General features: G+C 37.5%; 1 protein-coding gene across 1 annotated transcript in view; it reads left to right on the top strand.

Moving 5' to 3' along the window:
• LOC127450604 (potassium channel subfamily T member 2) overlaps positions 1-24,634 on the top strand; it is a 142,341-nt gene that overhangs the window by 35,878 nt on the left and 81,829 nt on the right. Inside the window, exons 2-3 of the mRNA XM_051714842.1 lie at positions 23,130-23,209; positions 24,483-24,582. Of these exons, the coding sequence (XP_051570802.1) occupies positions 23,130-23,209; positions 24,483-24,582 (180 nt within the window). The remainder of the gene's footprint in view (positions 1-23,129; positions 23,210-24,482; positions 24,583-24,634) is intronic.

The following is a 24,634-nucleotide window of genomic DNA, read 5'->3' as shown; positions in this document are numbered from 1 at the left end:
ACTTCTCTTTAATATAACCATTTTCAGAGAAAACAGTTCTGAATTCATTAGGAGATTGCAGTATATTTACTAGTCAAACACATAAAAGTCATTTTAGGCATGATTGTTGTGTAATTGCCTTTTTTGAGCAAACAAATGTAATGGCAATTCACAACATTAATACCAAGAGAGCTGTATGGGATTGCATATTTGGGTCTCCATTGAGGCAAATGGCTTTTATGAGTTTTCATGTTTTTCCCTCTGTCCGTCCCCTGAGCTAAATAGTCTGCGGTAGTATCAAACACCCTTTCATATGGTAATGTTTACACTTTACTTGCTTCATCAAATGGAAAAGCATTTTCCCTAAAAAGAAAAAATCATGTAATGTATGAAAGCCATCCAGTGCAGTTGGGTGAGCATTACCCCAGCCTGCTTTGAGACAGAACAAGACTGCGGGTACACTTTTTTAACACTTTTGGAACAACATCACGTCTGGTTGCGCTAAAAAAGAGGCTTCTCTTTTGTCTGTAGAAAATAAGCATGTGTTTTGTTCCTGATGGAAACCGCTGCATCACACATTTCTTTGCCTTAATGCACGTTGTGGACGTAGCCTTCCGTGACATGCTGAAAACCTTTTTTAACAGCTACGGTATATGATTACTATGTACATGCACAGTTAATTCAGATACAAGGAAAAACATTTCACGGTAAAAAGTATATTTCTAGTTGTTTCCAAGTCTTTATTGAATTATTTTTAGATATGATGCATTAATACAGATTTTATGCTGCCAGGTTTTGACTGAGAAGCAGATCTGTAATTAAAATTAAATTATCCTATTCAGGTTTTTTATTTTTTTATTCAGGCCTTACTTTTTATAATGTTCAGTTTCAAATGGCTTATTACAGCTAAAGAGGCAAGAGCAATTAGTGTGTGCTCCTTTCAGTGGTGGTTCTGGCTTACTTGGTGCCCTAGGCGAAATTCGACATGGCACCCCCATTAACGCACAGATTTTACGATGATGACATTTTTTTATTACAGAACTATGCTTTAACACATAATATGTTAAAGGGATAGTTCACCCAAAAATGAACATTTTCTCATCACCCTCATGCCATCCCAGATATGTATGAATTTCTACTTTCTGCTGAACACAAGCAAAGAATTTTTAAGAATATCTCAGCTCTGTAGGTCCATACAATGCAAGTGAATGGTGGCCAGAACTTTAAGCTCTAAAAATCACACCAGTGGTTAAATCCATATCTTCAGAAGCAATATGATAGGTGTGGGTGAGAAACAGATCAATATTTTGTTTGTTTTATTTTGTTTAAATGTTTTACTGTAAATCTCCACTTTCACATCTGAAAGCCACATGGGATGCCGGTTTGGTTTCACTTTTACGTCTGAAAGTAAAAGTGGAGATTTATAGTAAAAAGGGACTTGAATATTGATCTGTTTCTCATCCACACCTATCATATCACTTCTGAAGACATGGATTAAACCACTGGAGTCATATGGATTACTTTTATGCTGCATTTATGTGCTTTTTGGAGCTCCAAAAAATCCGCTCCTGAAATCTTCATTTGTGTTCTGCAAAAGAAAGGAAGCCATGTGTCTGGAATGGCATGAGTGTGAGTAAATGATAAGAGAATTTTCATTTTTGGGGGAACTATCCCTTTAAATAAAAATAACCAGACAATGAATATAGAAATGAAGTAACTATATATATTTATTACACGGCTCTCTGGAATACTCTATTCTGATTGGTCAATGGCGCAATCCAGCGGTCAGATATTGCTCTGTAACAACCATACATCAGGGATTTAGACGTATCAGACTGCTCATCCGGGTTCTGCGAGCCTTCTGTCCTGCTTCTCGGATCACTATGCGATCCCTACAAGTGAGCTAATAAAATTATTTCAACTCAAATCAATGTTTCATGTCCATTTATTTATTTATTTGGCATGTAGTCTTGTAATAGGCTGAATATTGTGGAGTCAGTCGGTAATTTTAACAAAATAAACACCAACAGAACTCCAACGCAAACCAGTGGTTGATTTCAGCTGTTCAGCGATGACTTTCTTTCTTCTAACATAATTACACAATTTCAGCGCAAATCAATTCTTCATTGTGTATATATATATATATATATATATATATATATATATATATATATATATCTTTTCATTGATGCAAAATCATCAGTGACTTTGTTATACCTGCCCAGCAATCACATGGTTGATACTTATTTTCTCAAGACCACTGAGGCGATCCTGTGTCATGGTGTACCTATTCAGTTGTTCATGGTTATCTTATGTTTGTTCAGAATGTAAGAATGCATTATGAACATCCATAATCCTAACCATATACTGTAGAGCCTTTAAGGCTGAGTAGCCTATCAGGAACAATTCGGGGCACCTTTCTCCCATCACGATCTTGCAAACTATGTGCAGGGCAGCTGAGCAGGTTCCCTGCCGTGCCACCCCAGAGAGCGTTGCCGCCCTAGGCAGCTGCTTATATCGCCTATGGCAGGATCTGCCACTGGCTCCCTTACCCCAGTGTTGGTTATTAAAGAAGTTGGCACTGGACTTTATTATCTTCAGAAGAACTGTGCATGCGCTATCTGTGGCCACAACAAGATTTAACGTTTTGTCCAAACGCACCCATGCAAGCATCTAATTCAATCATTGATTATTCAGTAACATTCCTAGTAGGGAGGTAGGTTTAGTTGATTTAAAATAGAGCATTAACCTTAAAAAACTCATCTGTCTGGGAGCATATTTAACTCACTTTTAGCGGCAACTAGTAAACATTTCACCTCAGAACCACTGCGATACGTGTAAGGAGGCACGTTTTTATGGGATCTGGCTTTTCAAAATCCTGCTCCTCATAACTGTTGTTTCACATTCAGTGTATAGAGACATACTGTTTGTCAATGGAATCTTATCATATCGCATCTGGTTAAGACACAGTTTTAGAGTTAATGATATCAGCACACCCTGAATCATCTGAATCAACATTTACAGTGCATCCGGAAAGTATTCACAGCGCTTCACTTTTTCCACATTTTGTTATGTTACAGCCTTATTCCAAAATGGATTCAATTCATTATTTTCCTCAAAATTCTACAAACAATACCCCATAATGACAACGTGAAAGAAGTTTGTTTGAAATCTTTGCAAATTTATTAAAAATAAAAAATGAAAAAAAATCACATGTACATAAGTATTCACAGCCTTTGCCATGACACTCAAAATTGAGCTCAGGTACATCCTGTTTCCACTGATCATCCTTGAGATGTTTCTACAACTTGATTGGAGTCCACCTGTGGTAAATTCAGTTGATTGGACATGATTTGGTTAACAGTTAACAGTGCATGTCAGAGCACAAACCAAGCCATGAAGTCCAAGGAATTGTCTGTAGACCTCCGAGACAGGATTGTATCAAGGCACAGATCTGGGGAAGGGTACAGAAAAATTTCTGCAGCATTGAAGGTCCCAATGAGCACAGTGGCCTCCATCATCCGTAAATGGAAGAAGTTCGGAACCACCAGGACTCTTCCTAGAGCTGGCCACCTGGCCAAACTGAGAGATCGGGGGAGAAGGGCCTTAGTCAGGGAGGTGACCAAGAACCTGATGGTCACTCTGACAGAGCTCCAGCATTTCTCTGTGGAGAGAGGAGAACCTTCCAGAAGAACAACCATCTCTGCAGCACTCCACCAATCAGGCCTGGATGGTAGAAGTGGCCAAACGGAAGCCACTCCTCAGTAAAAGGCACATGACAGCCCGCCTGGAGTTTGCCAAAAGGCACCTGAAGGACTCTCAGACCATGAGAAACAAAGATTGAACACTTTGGTCTGAATGGCAAGCGTCATGTCTGGAGGAAACCAGGTACCACTCATCACCTGGCCAATACCATCTCTACAGTGAAGCATGGTGGTGGCAGCATCATGCTGTGGGGATGTTTTTCAGCGGCAGGAACTGGGAGACTAGTCAGGATCGAGGGAAAGATGAATGCAGCAATGTACAGAGACATCCTTGATGACAACCTGCTCCAGAGAGCTCTGGACCTCAGACTGGGGCGAAGGTTCATCTTCCAACAGGACAACAACCTTAAGCACACAGCCAAGATAACAAAAGAGTGGCTCCGGGACAACTCTGTGAATGTCCTTGAGTGGCCCAGCCAGAGCCCAGACTTGAACCCGATTGAACATCTCTGGAGAGATCTGAAAATGGCTGTGCATCGACACTCCCCATCCAACCTGATGGAGCTTGAGAGGTCCTGCAAAGAAGAATGGGAGAAACTGCCCAAAAATAGGTGTGCCAAGCTTGTAGCATCATACTCAAAAAGACTTGAGGCTGTAATTGGTGCCAAAGGTTCAAAAAAGTATTGAGCAAAGGCTGTGAATACTTATGTACATGTGATTTTATTTCGTTTTTAATAAATTTGCAAAGATTTCAAACAAACTTGTTTCACGTTGTCATTATGGGGTATTGTTTGTAGAATTCTGAGGAAAATAATGAATTTAATCCATTTTGGAATAAGGCTGTAACATAACAAAATGTGGAAAAAGTGAAGCGCTGCGAATACTTTCCGGATGCACTGTAACAGCAAAAAAATAAAGCATCTGTCATCTGTTAAACCAGTGATTTCAGAGTAAGTCACTTTTTTTGCAAATATAAAATCAAAGGCATAGGGCAGATGATTTTGGGACATGAACATTTGCCACAGGGTGGCACTTGTCTGGAATTCAGCACATATGGTCTGACTTTAGGTGGAAAAACATTCAGAACTAGCATGTCGATTTCCCTGATCACTTACCCAAATCCTAATCAGCCGACCACTAGTTTTAGGGAGGCTAACATTCTGGCAAAATGATGAAACTAACTGCATATATGAAAATATTGAAAATTCAGCATCAGATTCAGTGTTTAGAGTTTTGGTCACAATCAAGCCTACACCGTTTACAGTTTCATGTGTCATAGTAATGGTCAACTACCATGCACAGAAGAATTATATCCTTTTCTTTACCTGTAATGAGAGTTACACCAATGAAATCAACTTGTTTTGATCTGTATTTAATCACTGTACCTCTGTCACCTTGCATCAGACACTGGATCACTGTTTAATTAAAATCTTTGTTCAATGGTTGCTCTGCATTCCCTGGACTCTGATCAAGTCCTGATACATTCAAGAGCTAATTAGCTATGAATATATTAAGATAATGACCAGAATATGCAGATTAGGACCAATGGGTATGAAAGAGACCCTATTATCTGTGTATTAAAAAAAGTTGACATGTAACACACTGTTCCAGACGCATTGAAGATGGTATAGTAGGATACATGCTGGTCATTTTTGCTCCAAAATAAAATAAAACAATATATATATATATATATATATATATATATATATATATATATATATATATATATATATATATATTTATTTATTTTTTTATTTATTTATTTTTGCTTAAAGAAAAAAATATTTTATTTTAGGACTGTAAAGATTTTTTTAAATGTGACATTATAGTTTTATGTCAAGTAAAGGAATATACAGGTTCAATACAATTTAAGCTCAATCAACTGCATTTGTGTCAAAATGTTAGTTGTGACTCGTCCCTCCTTTTCTTTAAAAAAAGCAAAAATCGAGGTTACAGTGAGACTTACAATGGAAGTGAATGGGGCCAATTTTTGGAGGGTTTCAAGGCAGAAATGTGGAGCTTAAAATTTTATAAAAGTACTTACATTAATTCTTCTGTTAAAATTAATGTATTACTTGAGCTGTGAAGTTGTTTAAATTGTCATTTTTACAGTTGTTTTAGGGTTTTAGGGATTGTTGACATATCATCATGGCAACAAAGTTGTAAAATTGGCTTTAACTTTACACAGAAAAGGTTAGTGAGTGATTTTATCACACTAAAATCATGTTTACATGCATACTGTTTACTTCTTGTGGCTGTACTTATGGAAAAAGGGAGTATTTTAAAGTTTAAAAATTGGCTCATTTACTTCCATTTTAAGTGACTCACTGGAACCAAGATTTTAGTAAAGAAAAGGAGCAAGTCAAAATTAGTTTTTGTGGTAATCAATATTATACCACAAATGCTGTCGATTGAGCTTAACATGTATTGAACCTGGAATATTCCTTTAATTACACTTTCCAAGATGATTCTCGTAATAAAAAAAAAGAAGAAAAAAAAGAAAGAAATATTATTCTCATTACTGTAATGTGTACTGTTATTTTGTTGAATTACTGTATTACAGTAATGATTTTGAGAGTACATTGAGAATAATGAGGATAACCAAAACTCCAGGGGCCGGATTCACAAAGATGTTCTTAAGAAAAAAATTAAGAACGTTCTTAGGAGGGGGCCTGGGTAGCTCATCAAGTATTGACGCTGACTACCACCCCTGGAGTCACGAGTTCAAATCCAGGATGTGCTGAGTGACTCCAGCCAGGTCTCCTAAGCAACCAAATTGTCCCGGTTGCTAGGGAGGGCAGAGTCACATGGGGTAACCTCCTTGTGGTTACGATTAAGTGGTTCTCGCTCTCAATGGGGCGCATGGTAAGTTGTCGGAGAGTAGCATGAACCTCCACATGCTGTGAGTCTCCGCGGTGTCATGCACAAAGAGCCACATGATAAGATGCGTGGATTGATTGTCTCAGAAGCGGAGGCAACTGAGAATTGTCCTCCGCCACCCGGATTGAGGTGAGTAACTGCGCCACCAAGAGGACCTACTAAGTAGTGGGAATTGGGCATTCCAAATTGGGAGAAAAGGGGATTAAAAAAAAGGGATAAATTATAAGAAGTTCGTAAGAACGTTCCTAAGTGCAATTCTTGAAAAATTCTTAAGTTCTAAAATAATTCTTAAGCATCTTAATTTGTTTTCTTAAGAATTAAAAGACAGGCTTTGACATTGTCTGATCAGGCTGCTAATAGAGTTGCCTTGTCTAATAGCTTAAAACAAATTCAGTACTTGAACACTGGTAAATTGTAATGATAAATGTATCTATTAAAATTTTTTAGGTTAGTAGCAAGCACCTCACGATCATTTTTTTTTTTTTTTATGTAAAGTGAGTGAGATGTGTTAGTTTAATAACATAAATCGTCATAGGAGAATTTACTTGCTGCTAACCATTTGATAACTTTTAATTTGACATAGAGGAAAAGAAAGAAATAAAAACTTTAGCGGACAAGAGGTTCTTGTTGAGGAAATTACTGTAAGGAAAAAGTTCTCCTTGGGAAGCTTGATAATAACATCACTCGGAAAGTAAGAGGCGGGTAAATGGGAAAAGGTGGCGGAAGCTTTCTCTGCTGTGGCCAACTCTGATAGGGATGTAGATGGGGTGTGAAAAAGAAAGTCTCATTGCGACTTCAGACTCAAACAGCCCATTGTGACTTCAGACTCAACATGATAGAACGCATCACATTTAAAGCAACCCAGTAAATTCATTAAACCTTTTAGGATTTAAAACAACTGTGAGGTTATTCTAACTTTAAGATGTTATTTACGACGATTTTTAAGAATTTTTTTTTCGAGAATTTGAATGCTTCTTAAGTTTTTTCTTCAGAACAATCTTAAGAAAAAAGATAAGAACTTATTTAAGAAGTTTTTCGGGAATACAAAATATTTGTAACTTTTTTCTGAAGTTATAAATTAAGAAGAAAATGGTAAAGAAGAATTTTCTTCTTAAGAACGTTTAGTGAATCCGGCCCAGATGCGTTACGATATGAGAACTGAATCTGGGGTGGAAATGTAAATGAAATAATTTCACAATGCAAAACTCAAAATCTTAATGCACCTAAAAATAAGCTTTGTTTTCTATGCCGAATAGAATTTATTTGTTTCCTTTGTTTTTTGGGGTAAAATGATATTCACCCAGTACATCCCGTAAGTTTTTTCTCTGGGTATTCGTCATGCTTATGTATATCCCCTTACACACACACACACACACACACACACACACACAAACTTGTTTTATGTCATTGTGGTGACTCTCCATAGACTTCCATGCATTTTATGGATTTTATTCAGATCTAATGATAATTTCTATCCCCTAACCCTAAACCTAACCCTCTCAGAAACCTTTTTGAATTTTTACATTTTCAAAAAAACATCATCCTCGTGGGGACCGCTGGCTGGGCCCCACAAGGTAGGTGATCTCAGGTTTTACTATCCTTGTGGGGACATTTGGTCCCCACAGTGTAGTGTAAACATGTACACACACACACACACACACACATAATGTACTGTATTGTTAGGGTGGTCCAAACAGTTAACAAGATTACAATGCCTTGTGCTCTACAGTGCCTCTCTTGATTATTAATATTACTTTATTTTTTTGACACACTTATGGATTTTATTGCTGAATTCCTAGTCGGAGGTGCAATGATTACACTTAGGTAAGAGTGTGTGCACAGGCCAGTAATCATTTTCAAGGGGCTTAAAGTTAATCGAGTCCAACACGCCCACAAAACTCTGATTATGATAAGATGTGTGAGTGTGTTAGGAACATCGGAGGTGCTCTCTATCACCATAGCAACCCACAGCATGGTTTGGCGGGCTTCTCGCTGTGAGGGGATAGTGAAGAGGATGTGTTAGGGTTGACCACCATGTGGGGTCTGGGACTCCCTCCATTAGGGCTGCACTATTAATCGAATAAATAATGGACAACACAATTACAGCTGCCTCAGTTAAGTAATTGTGAAAAGTGTCACTCACAGCATTCCAATTAGCTCTACTCCAATTGCGTCAGAAAAAAAAAAAAATTATATATATGAGTCTATTGAGCATTGTAACCAATCACAGATATGTCAGTTGCTCATTTCTGCATATAATTTATTCAAAATGTAATAACAGTTTTGATTTTAATGAAATTGACTGATTAGACACTCGCAAACCTTTACTAAGATTATAAGTGAAACTCAAGGAAGAAAATGAAATAAAAAAATACAGTATGCATGTCATGACCCCTTAAATTAAAAAGTATATAAGTAAAAATCTGTTCAATTAAAATATGAAATGATCAGCATTTGGTAAAAGATTGCTGAAGGTCGTAGGTCCTAAATACAGTGAGAATTGCATTTATTTTTTCCAAGTATTTCTTCCTTAAAACTACTTAAAAAAAATAGTGAGTGGAATCATTATGGAAACAGAATTGTTAAGAGGAATCTGAATTGAAACCTGAATCGTTAAATTCCTTACGGTTCCCATCACTATTTGTAATGTGGAAGCAAACTATAAATGGGTAAAGTTCTATAGAGGTACTATGAAAAACTATGTTTTTCTGGAAATTGACATTTATTCACTTCATAACTTACATCTTACTGTAATTTGTGTCAACTCCATCAGACACATAAAAAGCATGCTATTTTAATTTGATCCATCCAACAAGAGTGTAAAGTCTTTAATTATCTATTAATATTGTTCAGTAAAGTTATAAAATACATTCTTTATATTTTTTTCTGTCTTCATACTGTTCTAAAAATTCATTGTTTTTTAGTTGATTGAGTTGACAGAATTAAATATTTTTCCATCTTAGCCATGTGTTGTACACTGGAGCAGTTTTTTTTTCTCAGTTAAAGCTGCCTCTATAATCTAAACTAAAATGCCAAAATTATTCCACCATTCTCACAGAAATTATCGCAATGGGATGACAGATTTGACATGTTGAAGCTGTGACCGCAGAAACTTGGGATAGTTCGCCCAAAAATGGCAGTGAATGGTGATACGATTTTTGAAGCTCAAAAAATCACAGACATTCAGCATAAACATCATCCATACGACACCAGCTGTTAAATTTTTTAATGATTTAGAGATAAAAAGTACTTAAATATTGATCTTTTTTCACACCAAATGTGATCGTATCGCTTCAGAAGACATTAATTTAACAGCTGGTGTCGTATGGATGAAGTTTATGCTGACTGTCTGTGATTTTTGGAACTTCAAAAGAGAAATCTCCATTCACTTGCATTTTAAGGACCTACTGAGCTAAGATATTTTTCAGTTTTTCTTCAAATGTGTTCTGGTGAAGAAAGAAAGTCATACACATCTGGGATATCATGAGGGTGTGTGAATAATGAGAAAATTTTCATTTTTCAGTGAACTATCCCTTTAAGCACTGCTTGTCAAAAATATAAAACTTACCAGACCACGTGTCCTACTGTTGCATCCATCATGTGCAGGAAGTGGGAAAGAGGTACTCAGAATTATAGCTGACCATGACATTGTCTGATTTATTCAGGATTATAAAAAAATCTGACAGAGTTGACGCAAAGTGAGGACAAAACTTTGATAGGCAGTTTTTTGTGGAAAATATCATTTAAACTTTACTTTATGTATTGTTTGTTATCTTTCATTTGATATTTATATTTATGAATTTGTTTTTAAACACTTTGTTTGGCCGTTTAAGATACCTGTGCTTCCAAGTATAGAGCATGCATTTTAATAAACAAATCTAATGAAATTACTTAAAAATATAAGTAATGAATGCTCTGAGTATACCCATTTCCTTTAGATTTAACTTTTTCAGTATTGTTTTTATTATTTTATTTTATTATTATGAATTATTGATTTTTAACATGAATAGGACTTTATTTTTTTTATTTTTAGGACGTTTTGTCCATTATCTCAAGAATCAGTGAGCGTTCTTAATTGCTCCAACAGCAAAAGAAAAAATCCACAATTGGGTTTTTATGACTTTCCAAAAGATACAAGTGAGATGCATTGCAGCAGTCAGAAAATTCAGAGAACAATGCAAAATTTACTGTCACTCCTTCAATAGCTGTTTTTGATACCCCATCGCAGCCGTGTTGACTAGTTGGGGCCCAAGCACTGAAAGTGCGGAGGTCCTATTGTTCTTCTAAGGATTATTATTATTAGGGTCCAAGCACTGAAAGTGCAGAGGCCCTATTGTTCTTCTTTGGATTATTATTATTATTCTTTTCAAGGTTTTCGGTACTTTTGGGGTACTTAACATTCGTGAAAACTCAAAGTAAAATGGGCGTGTAAGACGGCCCGTGTAGCACCCCCATTTTCACTACAGTCACTAAAATTAGTACATAGATAGTTCTCATCAAGCCAAACAACTTTCATACTCACAATCATTAGCTCCGCCCAACAGGAAGTCGGCCAAAAGTTCAGGATCTGAACTTTTAAATACTCATCCTAAGGGATTCATGTGACTGGCACCAAATTTGTGCAACATCATGCCAAAACATTGTAGATGCTAAATTGTGAACAGATTTTTGATATTTTGAACGGTGTCCCCATGGCAAAGCAGTAAATTTATGGTGAAAAATGGGAAACAGGAAGTGCCTTATATCGTCTGTGTGCATTGTGTGATTTTGATGAAAATTCAGCTGTATGTTTGGTAATGGGGGCTGATCACATGGATGCGGGTATTATGGGTCACGGTCATAGCGCCACCAACTGGCAGCAGGAAGTATGGCACTTTTAACAGACTTTGAAATAGCCCTCATGTTTTCATGAATTGCTTCAAAATTCTTTAGAATAATGTCAAGACACTGCTGATGTAAAATTGTGAAGGAATATGTGATATATTAAGTACTGTTGCCATGGCAATGCATTAATTGTTTTTATTCCTTTCTTCCTGTATTTGGGTGTTTTTGAGGCACTTGGCATGCTTAAAATTTCTTGAAATTTTGCACATACATCAGAGTCATTGGCTATTTGGACTGGGCAAAAGTTCACACATGGGCATGTGGGGGGGGGGTCTCTGTAGCGCCCCCTTAAAATGGGCGTGTAACTGGGTATTTGTAGCACCCCCATTTTCACCTAGAGACACCAAACATGGTGCATATATTGTTCTCATCAAGCCGAACAACTTTCATGCTTACAGTCATTAGCTCGCCCAATAGGAAGTCGGACATTTTGGATTTTCTGAAAATCACAGGCTCTGAACTTTTAAATACTCCTCCTAGGGGATTCATGTGACTGGCACCAAATTTGTGCAATATTATGCCAAGACACTGTAGATGCTAAATAGTGAACAGAATTTTGATATTTTGAACAGTGTCCCCATAACAAAGCAATAAATGTTTGGCAAAAAATGGGAAACAGGAAGTGCCTTATATCTTCTGTGTGAAATGTGTGATTTAGATCAAAATTGATATGTATGTTTAGTCTTGGGGACTAATCACATGGATATGACTATTTTGGGTCACGGTCATAGCGCCAACACCTAGCAGCAGGAAGTGTGGCTCTTAAAACACACTTTAAAATAGTCATCTTATATTTACCCAAATTGCTTCAAAATTGTTTAGAATAATGTCAAATGCCAAATGCATGTGTCCACCTTGCATTGTTTTCTGAAAGCCACCGGGTAGAAATGGACCCATGGTGCTTGAGCCCATCATCGCTGCTTGCAGCTATATTTATTATTATTATTATTATTATTATTATTATTAATGTAAGGGTAATCTAACACAAACTGTACTGATTAAAATGTATATTAAATATTTAAAAACTTGAAAATGAGATTTGCAAGATTTACCCTTCTAAATTAAGGTGGAAATGCATCATCACAGTCTGTGCACTGCAAATAATGAATTTCAAGACAAGTATTTTTGTCTTGTTTTCCTGTAAAATTATATAAACATTCTTAAAACATGATTTATTTACTTGTCAAGCAAAATGGCATAAAATATTGTGTCCTATTCTGTTTATCATAAGATTATAAACACATACAATAATATTTATGAATAATTGGAGTCTTTTTTTATTTTTATTTGGGTGGTCCTCTGAAAAATGAGACCAATTTATTGTAATTAGTCCACAGTATGTGTGAATGGTGAGCTTTTCAATTTGAGTGTGACAAATTGCAGTCGGCAGCCCAAAAATGCACCAGAGTTTAAGGGGTTAAAAGAAATCTAACTAAATTAAGTGAACTTTAGCCCTCTGATCTGCCATTGGGATAAGAAAAAATAAACCTAATAAAAATGTTTTCCCTTTGAATTAGGTTTGTATTTCTTGTTTTAAGCATTTATCTTACTAGATTTGGTTAGATTTCTCTCAAAACAAGACTTTGAATCTTAAGGAAATTTGCTTGTCAAGTAAATAAATCACATTTTAAGAATGTTTAGATCATTTTACTGAGAAACAAGACAGAGATACTTGTCTTAAAATTAATTTTTTTCCAGTGTGAATCTGTGAAAAGAGTCCATCGTGCAGCCCTTCTATACTTTGAGTTCCGATTATCGCTTTTTTTCTGACGTGTTTGAGAGAGGGAGAGATGTACAAACCATACATGTGATTAGCCTGTGTTCACTCCTCATGTCGTTTATTCCCATTGTTATAACATGACTCACCAGATACTATGTGTCTCTCCGTCTTTCCGTCCAATTACACAGAGCTCTGTGGAAATGAGGCTGGCTCCTGAGATCTGAGAGGAAGTCTTTAAAAGACTGGATTAGTCCGACTCTTAACAGATCTGGTTTCTGGCTAATGCCTTTTTATGAGTCCCTGGGTAGTTGGAACCGAGGAAAACTGATTACAACCGAGCGAAGGGGGTTGTGAAGAGTACAGTGAACATACATGTGTTCTGGTCTGGGTGTGTTTTACATTCTTTAAAGGAATTTTAAGTGATATTTACAACTTAATGTGGATGTATAGGATATGTGGCATGCAGCCTATTACTACAGACAATAACTCTAATTTGTCCCTTAGCGTACTTAAATGAATGTTTACAGTAATTACACTTAAAATGGAAGCCTTGCACATTGTAAAACCTGCAGTTGTTACCTTAAGGATCTATTTCTACTTGTTCTAACCCTTAAAGATTAGCTTTTGTTGTTGTAACCTAATATATTGTCAGGTTGATCCAGTCATATTTATTCTTTTTCTCACATCAAGCACATTTTTACCTGACAAAACATTTTTGTTCAGTACATGCAGGGGTGTAACAGTCATTTTAAAAGTGTGTGGGGGGGGGGGGGGGGGACAGCTGTCAGTAGGTGGCTCGCACCGACCCAACATTAACATTAATATATTACAGTATATTTTAATAAATAAGTACACTCTTAAAGATTTTCCCATCAAAAAACAGTAAAGAACTGGCAGCAGGGTTGCCAGCATGTTACTGTAAAATTAACGGTGTCTTGCTGTTGCTGAAATTAACAGCTAGATACTGTTTTTACAGCTACAGCATACAACTGTAATTTAGCAGCATATAGCTGTCAAATTACATACTATCTACTGTTGCTGAAATTAACAGCTATGTTCCCAGCATGCACTGCGGCATGAAGAAATTACTTCGATTTTTTACTATTTACTGGTTTATTTTAACGTTGTTTTTGTTGTAGTCTAAGTTACTTGTATTTTAATGTTCAGCTCTTACTTATTTACGTAAAAGTATGTTTGTTAATTGTTTTGAATGCCGAGAGTTGATATCTGTGTATCTTGATAACAACTCGAGTTACGCTGTAAGTTCATCAAACACATCAAACACTCAATTTGCTGATATAATTTTGCTGAAATATCATTTATTGTTTTTGCTTTTATGTGTAATGCATCACTATTGTCACATATAGTGGCATTTGCAAGGTAGGACCAGATATTCAGTCTGACCTTAGGTTTTGTCTTCCAAGTAGCACAGTGCAACATCTTGTCTTTTACTTAAATGTAAATTGACTGGCTGGAAGAACATAATATAATAATACAGAAGGTCCTAGGTGCCAGCTCAAGAGATCACTAATCACCGTAATGGTGACTTCAAACAAAACACAACTATTGATAACCAAACAACAACACTAATTAAACTAAGACTTCTATTAAGTCTGAATAAATAATTTTTTTTTTTTTTTTTTTTTTTTGTAGCTCCAATGCATTTGCCAAAGCATACATACTTTTCAAGTGCAAAGGCTTATGGGTATTTCACCATTATAACCCACAATGAAGTGCTATACTGTTATTTTACTGTGTACAGGTTTTTGTTTTTTGTTTTTTTTTTCATAAAAAAATACACTGTTCAATCATGGCAAAATTGTACATTTAATATGTACATTGCTTCTAAGGTTGATTTTTTTTATTTGACTTCTCATTAGACAGACAAGTGAAGGCTGATGTGAGATGATAAAGAAAAGAGGTGTTGGTCAGAAACATCATGATCACAACATTTTCATGGGGGGGTGGTTAAAATATACGTTTCAAAATGTCACTATAGCTTTCACCAAGATGATATGATTTTAAATGTTCATTTTCCCCTAATGCCTTGCACAGAACAGCTATTTACCGTAAAACTAGTCACTTCACAGTGAGCCTGCTCTTGATCTCCCAGAATGCAACATTTTTAACAGCAAACTACTGTATTTAAGAATCACAGTAAATTGCTGTAGGAATATGTACGTATTATTTACTTTTAATATTTGTAGTATTTTAAAGATTCAAGTATTGCAAAATAACTACAACATTTTGCAAAATTAGCTGCAAAAATAAAGGGCATCTTGTGGAGCACTTGCTTCTGTTTCACACATGACAATAAAAGACTGAGCACAAGCTGGTCCTGAATACATTATTTAATCAATTACAATAATGACTACTGTGCATGTGCACAATATTTATTTTTTACTCTGTGCTTGTGCATTGTGGGATTTAAATGTATCCAAGTGGCTCAAGTGTTTTGACTATGTTCACCAAAATTCGTTCAGATCCATTTAATGATTCAGTGACCATTTCTGGTGATACCAGTAGGTGCTGACAAATGAGTGTCTTGTGTGAAATGAGTTAGTCACTGAATCAACGGACAAAAGACATTTTTAATCCTTTAAAATGTGTATGGCTACAGACCAACAAAGAGAATTTAGTAGAGTTTTTAAGCACTATAAGAACAAAGAAAATCTATCATTTCCCTACAGTTTGTGAGCTGCTGAGCATGACTTATATTAAAAGACAACAATAAGAGTCTTATAATAATTATGAGTTTCAATAACGTACGTTTTCATGTATAAAAAAGCATGTCTACATATCTGTTGACTTCAGTAAAATACAGCAGATCTATCTTTTTTCCTATAGTGTGTCGACTGCACACCAACATAGAGGTAAAAAACAGGAGCTGATATTAAAAATAGCTTTACATATTTAACACAGATCTAGTAATCTGCTTAAATTGGCAAAAACAATCAAACTATTACCTCACAAACATAATGTAAAAAGCATAACTTCATGAAGACTCTTGCACTGATATAAACTCCACTTACAATGTGTGCTTAAAAGAAGGATTGTCCTTTGTTTTGTTTTGTTTTTTGCAGTGCATTTCACATAATGCTGCAAATCAAGAATGATATGCGGATAAATAACTCTCATTTGTGTGTTCCTCATCTCTAGATTATTCATTTAGATCAACATCAATGCAGATAAAAAACATGGATAAATGAGCATTGTTGAAAGCATCTTTGTCGAAATGAACGGAGCCGCGTTGATTAGACTGTCTGACTGACGGCCTATTACGTAAGGGTTGTTTTGCTCATGAAACTCACCTGTGATTGGCTGGATGGTCGCTCAATCAGCCCAGAGTAACAAAATGCAAAGAATACTGTATACAAATCCACCATTTGGACTCGATGTGGGTTTAGCTTGAAAAGGTGCGGGGGACAAAATTACCTTTTTAAAGAGTTTCGGAGACACGTCCCCCGTGGCTGCTACGCCTTTGAGTACATGCAACTATAGCAGCAATAAACGTTTAAAATATGCAGCTTTCACAAAAGCATTGCCCTTTTTTAAGATTAGAGGGGAGGCATTGAAAAGTGAGAGGGCTTGGTGAAGTCAGCTGATTTCTTTAAAGCTGCACAATGGAAGATTTTTTTGGTTAAAAATGAATAAAATGCCATTATTGATTGAGCACATTAAAAAAATCAGTTTTCAAAACAATGTCCTTACCTTTCCCTGATTCACTACGGTAAGCATAAAAAAATTATTTATATTTTGAGCTGTCGGGTTGGATTTGGCGCGAAATCGCAGGCTTATGTTTTTCATCATTACATCATGTCCGTAAACACAGAAAGAAGTATTGGCTTTCTCGTGTTCTGGCTGGGGAAACTGCGCTGTTCAGTTTATCTAGTCCTTCCAAATCGGTCAGAAATCTAGGGGTAACCATCGACAACAGACAAAATTTCACAGACCACATCTCAGAGACCGCAAGATCATGTAAATTTACACTCTACAATATCAGGAAGATAAGACCCTTCCTCTCTGAACATGCCACACAACTGCTTGTCCAGTCACTTGTCATAACTAGACTGGACTACTGTAACACTCTCATTGCAGGCCTCCCTGCATGTGCAATTAGACCCCTGCAAATGATCCAGAATGCAGCAGCACATCTGGTCTTTAATGAACCAAAGAGAGCGCATGTTACACCACTCCTTGTCTCTCTCCACTGGCTGCCGGTTGATGCACGTATCAAATTCAAGGCTCTGATGCTGGCATACAGAACAGTCACTGGGTCTGCTCCAGCATACCTAAAATCATTTCTGCAGAGCTACGCGCCCACTAGAAGCCTGCAGTCGGCTAAGGAACGTCGCCTTGTTGTACCAACACAAAGAGGCACCAAAACACATTCCCGGACTTTCAGCTTTATCATACCATGTTGGTAGAACGACCTTCCCAACACCATCCGTGAAGCTGACTCACTCTCTGTCTTCAAAAAACGAATAAAAACACATCTTTTCCATGAGCACTTAACCAGTCATTAAAAAAAAATATATATATTCCTGTTGCACTTTATTCTGTTTTGAATACTATTCTGATGTTAGTGAAACTTTGTAATACGGCACTTTTCATACCACTGTCTCCTTAAGATGATTCGCTTATGTTTTCCTCTTTAGTAAGTCGCTTTGGATAAAAGCGCCTGCCAAATGAATAAATGTAAATGTAAAATCTTGTCACACAGTTCAGGACAGCATTGTTGCAGTCTGGATGGATGTTTATCTGTTAACTGTTTGGCGAAGTTGTTTATATTTGTGTAACAGAGTATGGCAGGGCGGAGGGCGGGGCCGGGTCGTGATTCCGCACACCCGGCCCCTAATAAGGCTGATTAAGCCCAAGAGAGATAAGGCCGACCGGAGACGGCAGTGTGACAGAGAGAGTTACGGACAGCTGTCCGAAACCTGTGTGTGTGTGTGTTTGTCTTTTTGGTTATTAAAATATTATTTATATTGTTAAGTCGGTTCTCGCCGGCTTGACAATATAAATAATCATTTAATGATTAACTTAGAGCAAAAGACATATAACACACACACATACAGGACAGCTGCCTGTAGCTCTCTCTCTCCCGATCTGCCGCCTCCGGCTGCCTTTATCCCTCTCATGGGCTTGATTAGCCTGATTAGTGGCCGGACGTGCGTCATCACGGCCCGGCCCTCCTCCTTGCCATAATTTGCTATAGTGTTTTGATATGTTGTTTGGTAGGGTTGTTGAAGCTTATATTGCTTGTCATGCTCGTATGAATCCAACAATACTCGTGTGTTAACCGATGTATCTACATTATCCTGTAATATTTTTACCAAATGTTCATGACCTATATGGTCTGTTTCAAAACCTAGTGAGCATCATCCAGAGGCAGCATTTTAAAGGAATAGTTCACCCAAAAATGAAAATGATCTCATAATTCACTTACCTTGATGCCATCCCAGATGTGTATGACTGTCTTCAGCAGAACACAAATTAAGATTTTTAGAAAAATGTTGAAGCTTTGTAGGTCCTTATAATGCAAGTAAACTGGTGCCATCAGGCTGCTGGCTGTTTGACGGTCCAAAAGGCATATTTAGGCAGCATAAAAGTAATCCACACGACTCCAGTCAATCAATTAATGTCTTCTGAAGCAAATCGATAGGCTGGTGTAAGAAACAAATCGATAATTTAAACTTTATTAACTTAAAATAATCGCTTCCTGCCAGCAGCCAATGCATCAAATTGCTGTAGCGATCATGCAATGGCGCATTCATGTGAGAAGTCGGAAGCGTGCTGTTTGTATACAACAGAGGGACGAATGTCACGTGAGAGTAAAGCAAGATAAATTGGCGCTAAACATGCATGTTGTACATGTATGTGCGCGGTGTGATAGAAAACTGGTATTGCTTGCGGGTCATGCGATCCACCGAGAGTCTCTCATGCAAGAGATTCTCTGTCCTACTACTGTATACTGGAGCACTCAGGTGCACGCGTGTCAACTGAGCTTCCCTCGATTTGTGAGCTCCGGTAACAGGAGGACAGCACAGAGCGGATCACATGCGTGATTAAGGGCACTTACACATTAGGGAAAGCTCAGATGGAGTGGTTGATGGATGGGACTGAGAAAGGTCCGTTTGGAAGGCGTGTACCACAGAGGGAAGAGGCGGTCACGGATAGAGATATTTTTGACAATGTACCAGTAAACATTGAAACTCTTCTCCAGGCTCTCTGTCCACAATTATATCTTTTTAACCTGACAGAGAAAGATAATAGAGAACAGGGAATGAATACACAGAACGTTTGCATTTTTCCACCATGTTTTTTTCAATTTCATAGCGCAACTAGTCCTGCATCTCCGAGATTCCCATTGGTCAACAGATACCTTCACCAGAGTACTTTTGGTCACATGATAGAGCTTCACTATCGGAAACCCTTGCGTTTTCCTTCTCCATACTTCCGACGCACCATTCCCATTAAATCAATGCATTCACAGCGTTGTCTGATGCAGTGTTAACTCCAGTATGTAGGTGCCCTAAACTGGGCTTCTCTCGATATCATGCCACAAAACAAACCTCATGCGACACGTTTGAATTGTACATGAGAATTTTATATTTTAAAGCGATATGGAGCAAGACAGCACTGACATTCTGAACAGCACTAGTAGAAAGCATACAGCATCAATTACAAGACTTTTACATCTCATCAACACCCTTACTAACATTTATCTGTCACGACTCCCAAGCGTAGTTGAACAGTAAAGCTATATCTCTTTATCTTTTTTTCCACAGCTGTAGTGTACTGTTAGCTTGGTGAAGATAAAATGTGCAAAAAAAAAAAAAAAAGCATATGTGGCAGTACTATACCAATAACCCACCTAGACTATGCCACTCCCTTTGTGTTTGGGTTAGGAGATCCCCTTTTCTCTATGTATATAGGCAAACACAAGGTTAAAGTCCCACTGCAAGTCCCCTGATAAGATAAGCTCAGGAAGCACCAGCTGACATACAAACCACAGTTTATTAGGAAATAATGTTCATTATTAAAACTTTCAAAAAAATGACTCAATTGTGCAAATTCTACAAAACACTAGTGGAATCGTCCTCTCTATATGTTGAACACAACTCCACAATCAGGTCTCTTAGACCTACCGACAAATGCACTGGCTGCTCACAGTGTTGGTTCTGAGGAGCCTCTGCAAGATTACTACAGCCTACAGACAAATGCACTGGCTGCTCACGGTGTTGGCTCAAAGGGGCCTCTGGAAGATTATGACAGACTGGCACCAATACCACAGGACTATTCATATCACTATCATCCTCCTGTCCCTCCCAACTCTCTTCTCTGCCTGCCGTCAGTGCTGGTGGAACAGCAGCATCCTCACATTCAGACACCGAAATTACAGGACTACCAGGAAAAGGTCACAGTTCTACCCGATGAATGTTCTTCTCTGGCCCAGCCTCCTCAATAGGACAAATTGTGTACACTCTCCCAAAGTCATCCAGACAACGAACGACTCTGTACATTGTAGAACCCGAGGTATCCTGAATTTTATTTCAACCTTGCTCATGATTTCGCTGGTATACTATCATGCCCACAGGAAGAAGAGAGGCATTCCCTTCAGGTTCTGCTGTGCCCTGTGGACTGCTGCCTCTTCTAGATGACGCTTAGCAGCACCAAAAGATGATTGCAAATGCTCTTGGTGCTCCCTCACCCAATCTTCCACTGTCCCTTCAGTCTCATTCTTCCGGGATGCCCAACAGTGAATCTACAGGCAAACGTGGTTTCTGTCCAAATATCAACTCATTTGGGGAGTAACCAGTAGCAGAATATACAGTTGTATTGTAGGCAAAAATAACTTGTTGTGGCCAGTGCCGTTTCTTCTCTTCAGGAAGGTTCCACAAAAGGTCATGGAGCGTGTGTGGTTAAACTGCTCACATTGCCCATTTCCCTGAGGTAGGGAGTAGCACGGCTCTTTTTAATGCCATAAACCTTACACAGGTACTGAAGTAGCTCCCCTTCGAAACTATGCCCCTGATCAGAGTGTATACGTTGGGGAACGCCATAGACATAAAACCACTTTTCAGTGAGGACGCATTTCACCGTACTTGCCCTCTGATCTGCAGTAGGAAAGCCTAGGTGAACTTGGAGAAAATGTCAGCAACACCCATCACATTCTCTCTCCCATCGCTGGCTTTATCTAAGGTAGTAAAATCAATAGCCTCAATCTCAAGTGGTCTAGAGGCTAGAAGGTTCCTAGGAAACGTCAGTACCTTTGGCTGCACTGCCTTTGCTACCACACACCGCTCGCATTCTTTACACCACTTCTCCACATCCTTCTGCATATTGGGCCAATAACACTGCTGCCAGACCGGACTGGTTGTTCTCTCACACCCTTGATGGCCTTGCTTATCATGCAGAGCAGACAAAATTCCATTTCGCAAGCACTGCGGCAGCAACAACTGCAGGATCCCATTCACCTCTTCTGAGGGATAAACCAACCGGTGCAAACTCCATCACGGTCTCTAATCCTCCGCCACTGTCGCACCAAATCCAGAACACCATCAGCCTGCCTCTTGCAATCTTCACTAGTTGGAGGCTCGCCTCTTCTCCAAAAATGAAGGAAAGAGCCTATTACAGGGTTAGCTTTTTGCAAGGCTCACAATTCTTCCTTATCCCTTACAGGGATGCATCGACCGTAGCACAAAACACAACAGGGGGATGACTTGCAGGATACTGGGGTACCTTGTTAGGCAGTAGAGAAACTGTAATTCCTTGGGCCACCTCTGTCATGGACTTTGGAACTGCAGAGGGGTTTGGTTGCTGAAAAGAACATCAGCATTTCGATTCATGATTCCTGGGCGATTATTTAATTTCAAAATCGAATGTATCTTCGATTACATGTATCTTGCCCAATCAGATACATTATTATTATTATTTATTATTTTTTAACAGAGCTGTTAAAAAATAATAAAGTCTTCTATTGAACTCATACCAGCCATATCACAAGTTTAACCTCTTAAATTGATAAATGTAGTACAGTACAAACATTATTAGTAGATAAAACACTTGAATAATTATATTAAAATATACTGATGACTGGTGGTGATTGAGGAGAGTCTGCTGTTCTCTGTGTAAATACACTTTAAGTGTAAAATTCATTCATTCAAAATATGTAAATACAAATGTTGTTTATCGTCATTAAAGCAAGTCATATTTTGGTTTGGTTGTGTAATAAAATAATGTTTAATAGAATATCACGTTATGACTCTGGTTTTGAATATCTCCCAGTCATGATCACACACAGGTGATGTCCAGGTAAGCTCAAATCATGAGATTCAGAAGAGCAGTGCCGAAACACAACTCACGTAAAATGTTCTTCCTCAAATTGCTTGCAGTTGTGAGTTTAACCACAGATGTTGCAAGAGAGCACAAAGTTACATAGTGCAGCTTAAAATAGCCAATAGGCATTAGTTAAATCACAGCTATAAACCATGATTTGCTTGCTAGTCGGTTGCAGGTGGTATTGGGGGATGGACATTATACACCCATATATAGATCGCTTGAAAGGTAATAAACACGGATTCAAATACATAAAATTCCTATTTTGATTTCATGGGGTCTGTAACTCCAGTTTCAAATGTTTTTTGCTGAGTGTGGAGAGTTATGGCTTCTCCTGTTCTGCAAAACCTCACTGTGAAAGTCATTTATAACTGTGGATTGAGTCAGCACAGACAACGAGGTCAACCGCTTGCACAGAAGAGGCAACATCATTTCCTCCTAAAGCCATTAGACTTTAATATAGCAACACCACTCTCTACTTCTCAATTGATTGCTTTTTATATTTCTGCAATAAGACTAACTCTCTTGCCTCCTCTCTCAAACATATCATCATTATTGTCCTTCCCCCGTTCCTCTCTATCTCTTGCTTTTCTCCATCCAAACATCATCATTCCTTTTAGAGTGCAGGTAGAGTTCTATGTGAATGAAAACACTTTCAAGGAGCGTCTCAAGCTGTTCTTCATCAAAAACCAAAGATCCAGTGAGTTCTTTTACATCCCAGGCTGAGGAGCGGCTCTAATACAGCGCAACAGTGAACGCCAATTTTTTTCATCGGCCGGGGTTTCGGAATTATTTCCCGCATTCATTTTCTCCTTGGAGATTTTGACAAATTCTAAAAATAAACTGTTCTGAGCCATAAACCAACCCATTCATCTCCATTATAAATCCCAACATTACAAACTTTGATTTGAAGCAAAGAAATATTAAAATCTGAAAAAATAAATAAAAAAAAAGACAAAGATATGAGACTGTGTATTTAATATCTTTTATGTGGGAATGAGCTACACTTGTTGTCTTGTTTTGCAGTACAAATATCTAATCCTTAAAACAAGATAAAGTTACTTTTAAATTGAATGAGATATTAATACTTGTTTTGAGAGAATATATCTTGAAGAATAAACCTCACTAAATCTTGTTAAATTTATGCTTAATAGAATTATGCTAACACAACACAATAAAGTTGTATTTGTTAACATTAGTTAACTACATTAGTTAACTTGAACTAACAATGAACAATACTTCAACAGTACTTCTACAGCACATATTATCTTGGTTAATGTTAATTTCAACAATTCAACAATTCGATTCGTCAAATTGATTTTTTATTAAAAGTGTATATGTGAACATTAATGTAATATGAACTAACAATGAACAATTGTATTTTCAAAATGAACATGAACCAAGGTTAAATAATAATAAAATAAATGTAAAAATATTGTTCAATGTTAGTTTAAGATACCTAATGTGCTGACTAATGTTAACAAAAAGAACTGTATTGTAAAGTCTTACCAAAATTGCAGGAGGGGTAAGAAAAATAAATCTACTTAAGTAATTTTTAAGTTAAGTTTAAGGATGTTTAGATATTTTTACTTTATAACGAGACAAAAAATACTGATTACATTTTTGTTGTTAGGTCTGTTTTGAAAGGTTTATAAGTTACCATTAAAATTCTGTTTCTCTATGGAGAAAATAAATGGGATTTTTGCTTCCGGAGCCCGACTGTTGTGCTCTATTGTAGCAATTCTTGTCCTGCGAGGTGGTAGTTTGTTTTTGCTTTTACGTGAAGTGCTGTTGACCCGTGTGAGTGGCTCTGTGGAGCTGGTAATTGGTTGGTCTTGTATTTGTTTCTGGTCATTTGATGTGCTGTCCACGAGCTGTGTTGTCCTGTCTTTGAGTACTCTGCTTCATGTCTCTGTTGTTTTTGAAGCTCTTTGTAATGCTGATGTGTGATGTGTTACCGCTCTCGCCTGCAGGTTTGAGAGTACGACTGTTTAACTTCTTCCTGAAGGTTCTCAGCTGCCTGCTGTATATCGTACGAGTTCTCCTAGATGACCCACAAGAGGAGAGAGACTGGTGAGACAAATGGGAATGGAGAAAAAAAGAAGTAGAACGTAATAATGAGAGA

Source organism: Myxocyprinus asiaticus, chromosome 13 (assembly GCF_019703515.2).
Source record: "Myxocyprinus asiaticus isolate MX2 ecotype Aquarium Trade chromosome 13, UBuf_Myxa_2, whole genome shotgun sequence".
NCBI lineage: Eukaryota > Metazoa > Chordata > Actinopteri > Cypriniformes > Catostomidae > Myxocyprinus > Myxocyprinus asiaticus.
The sequence above is the reverse complement of the archived record's forward strand: the minus strand, read 5'-3'. Positions and strand labels throughout refer to the sequence as shown.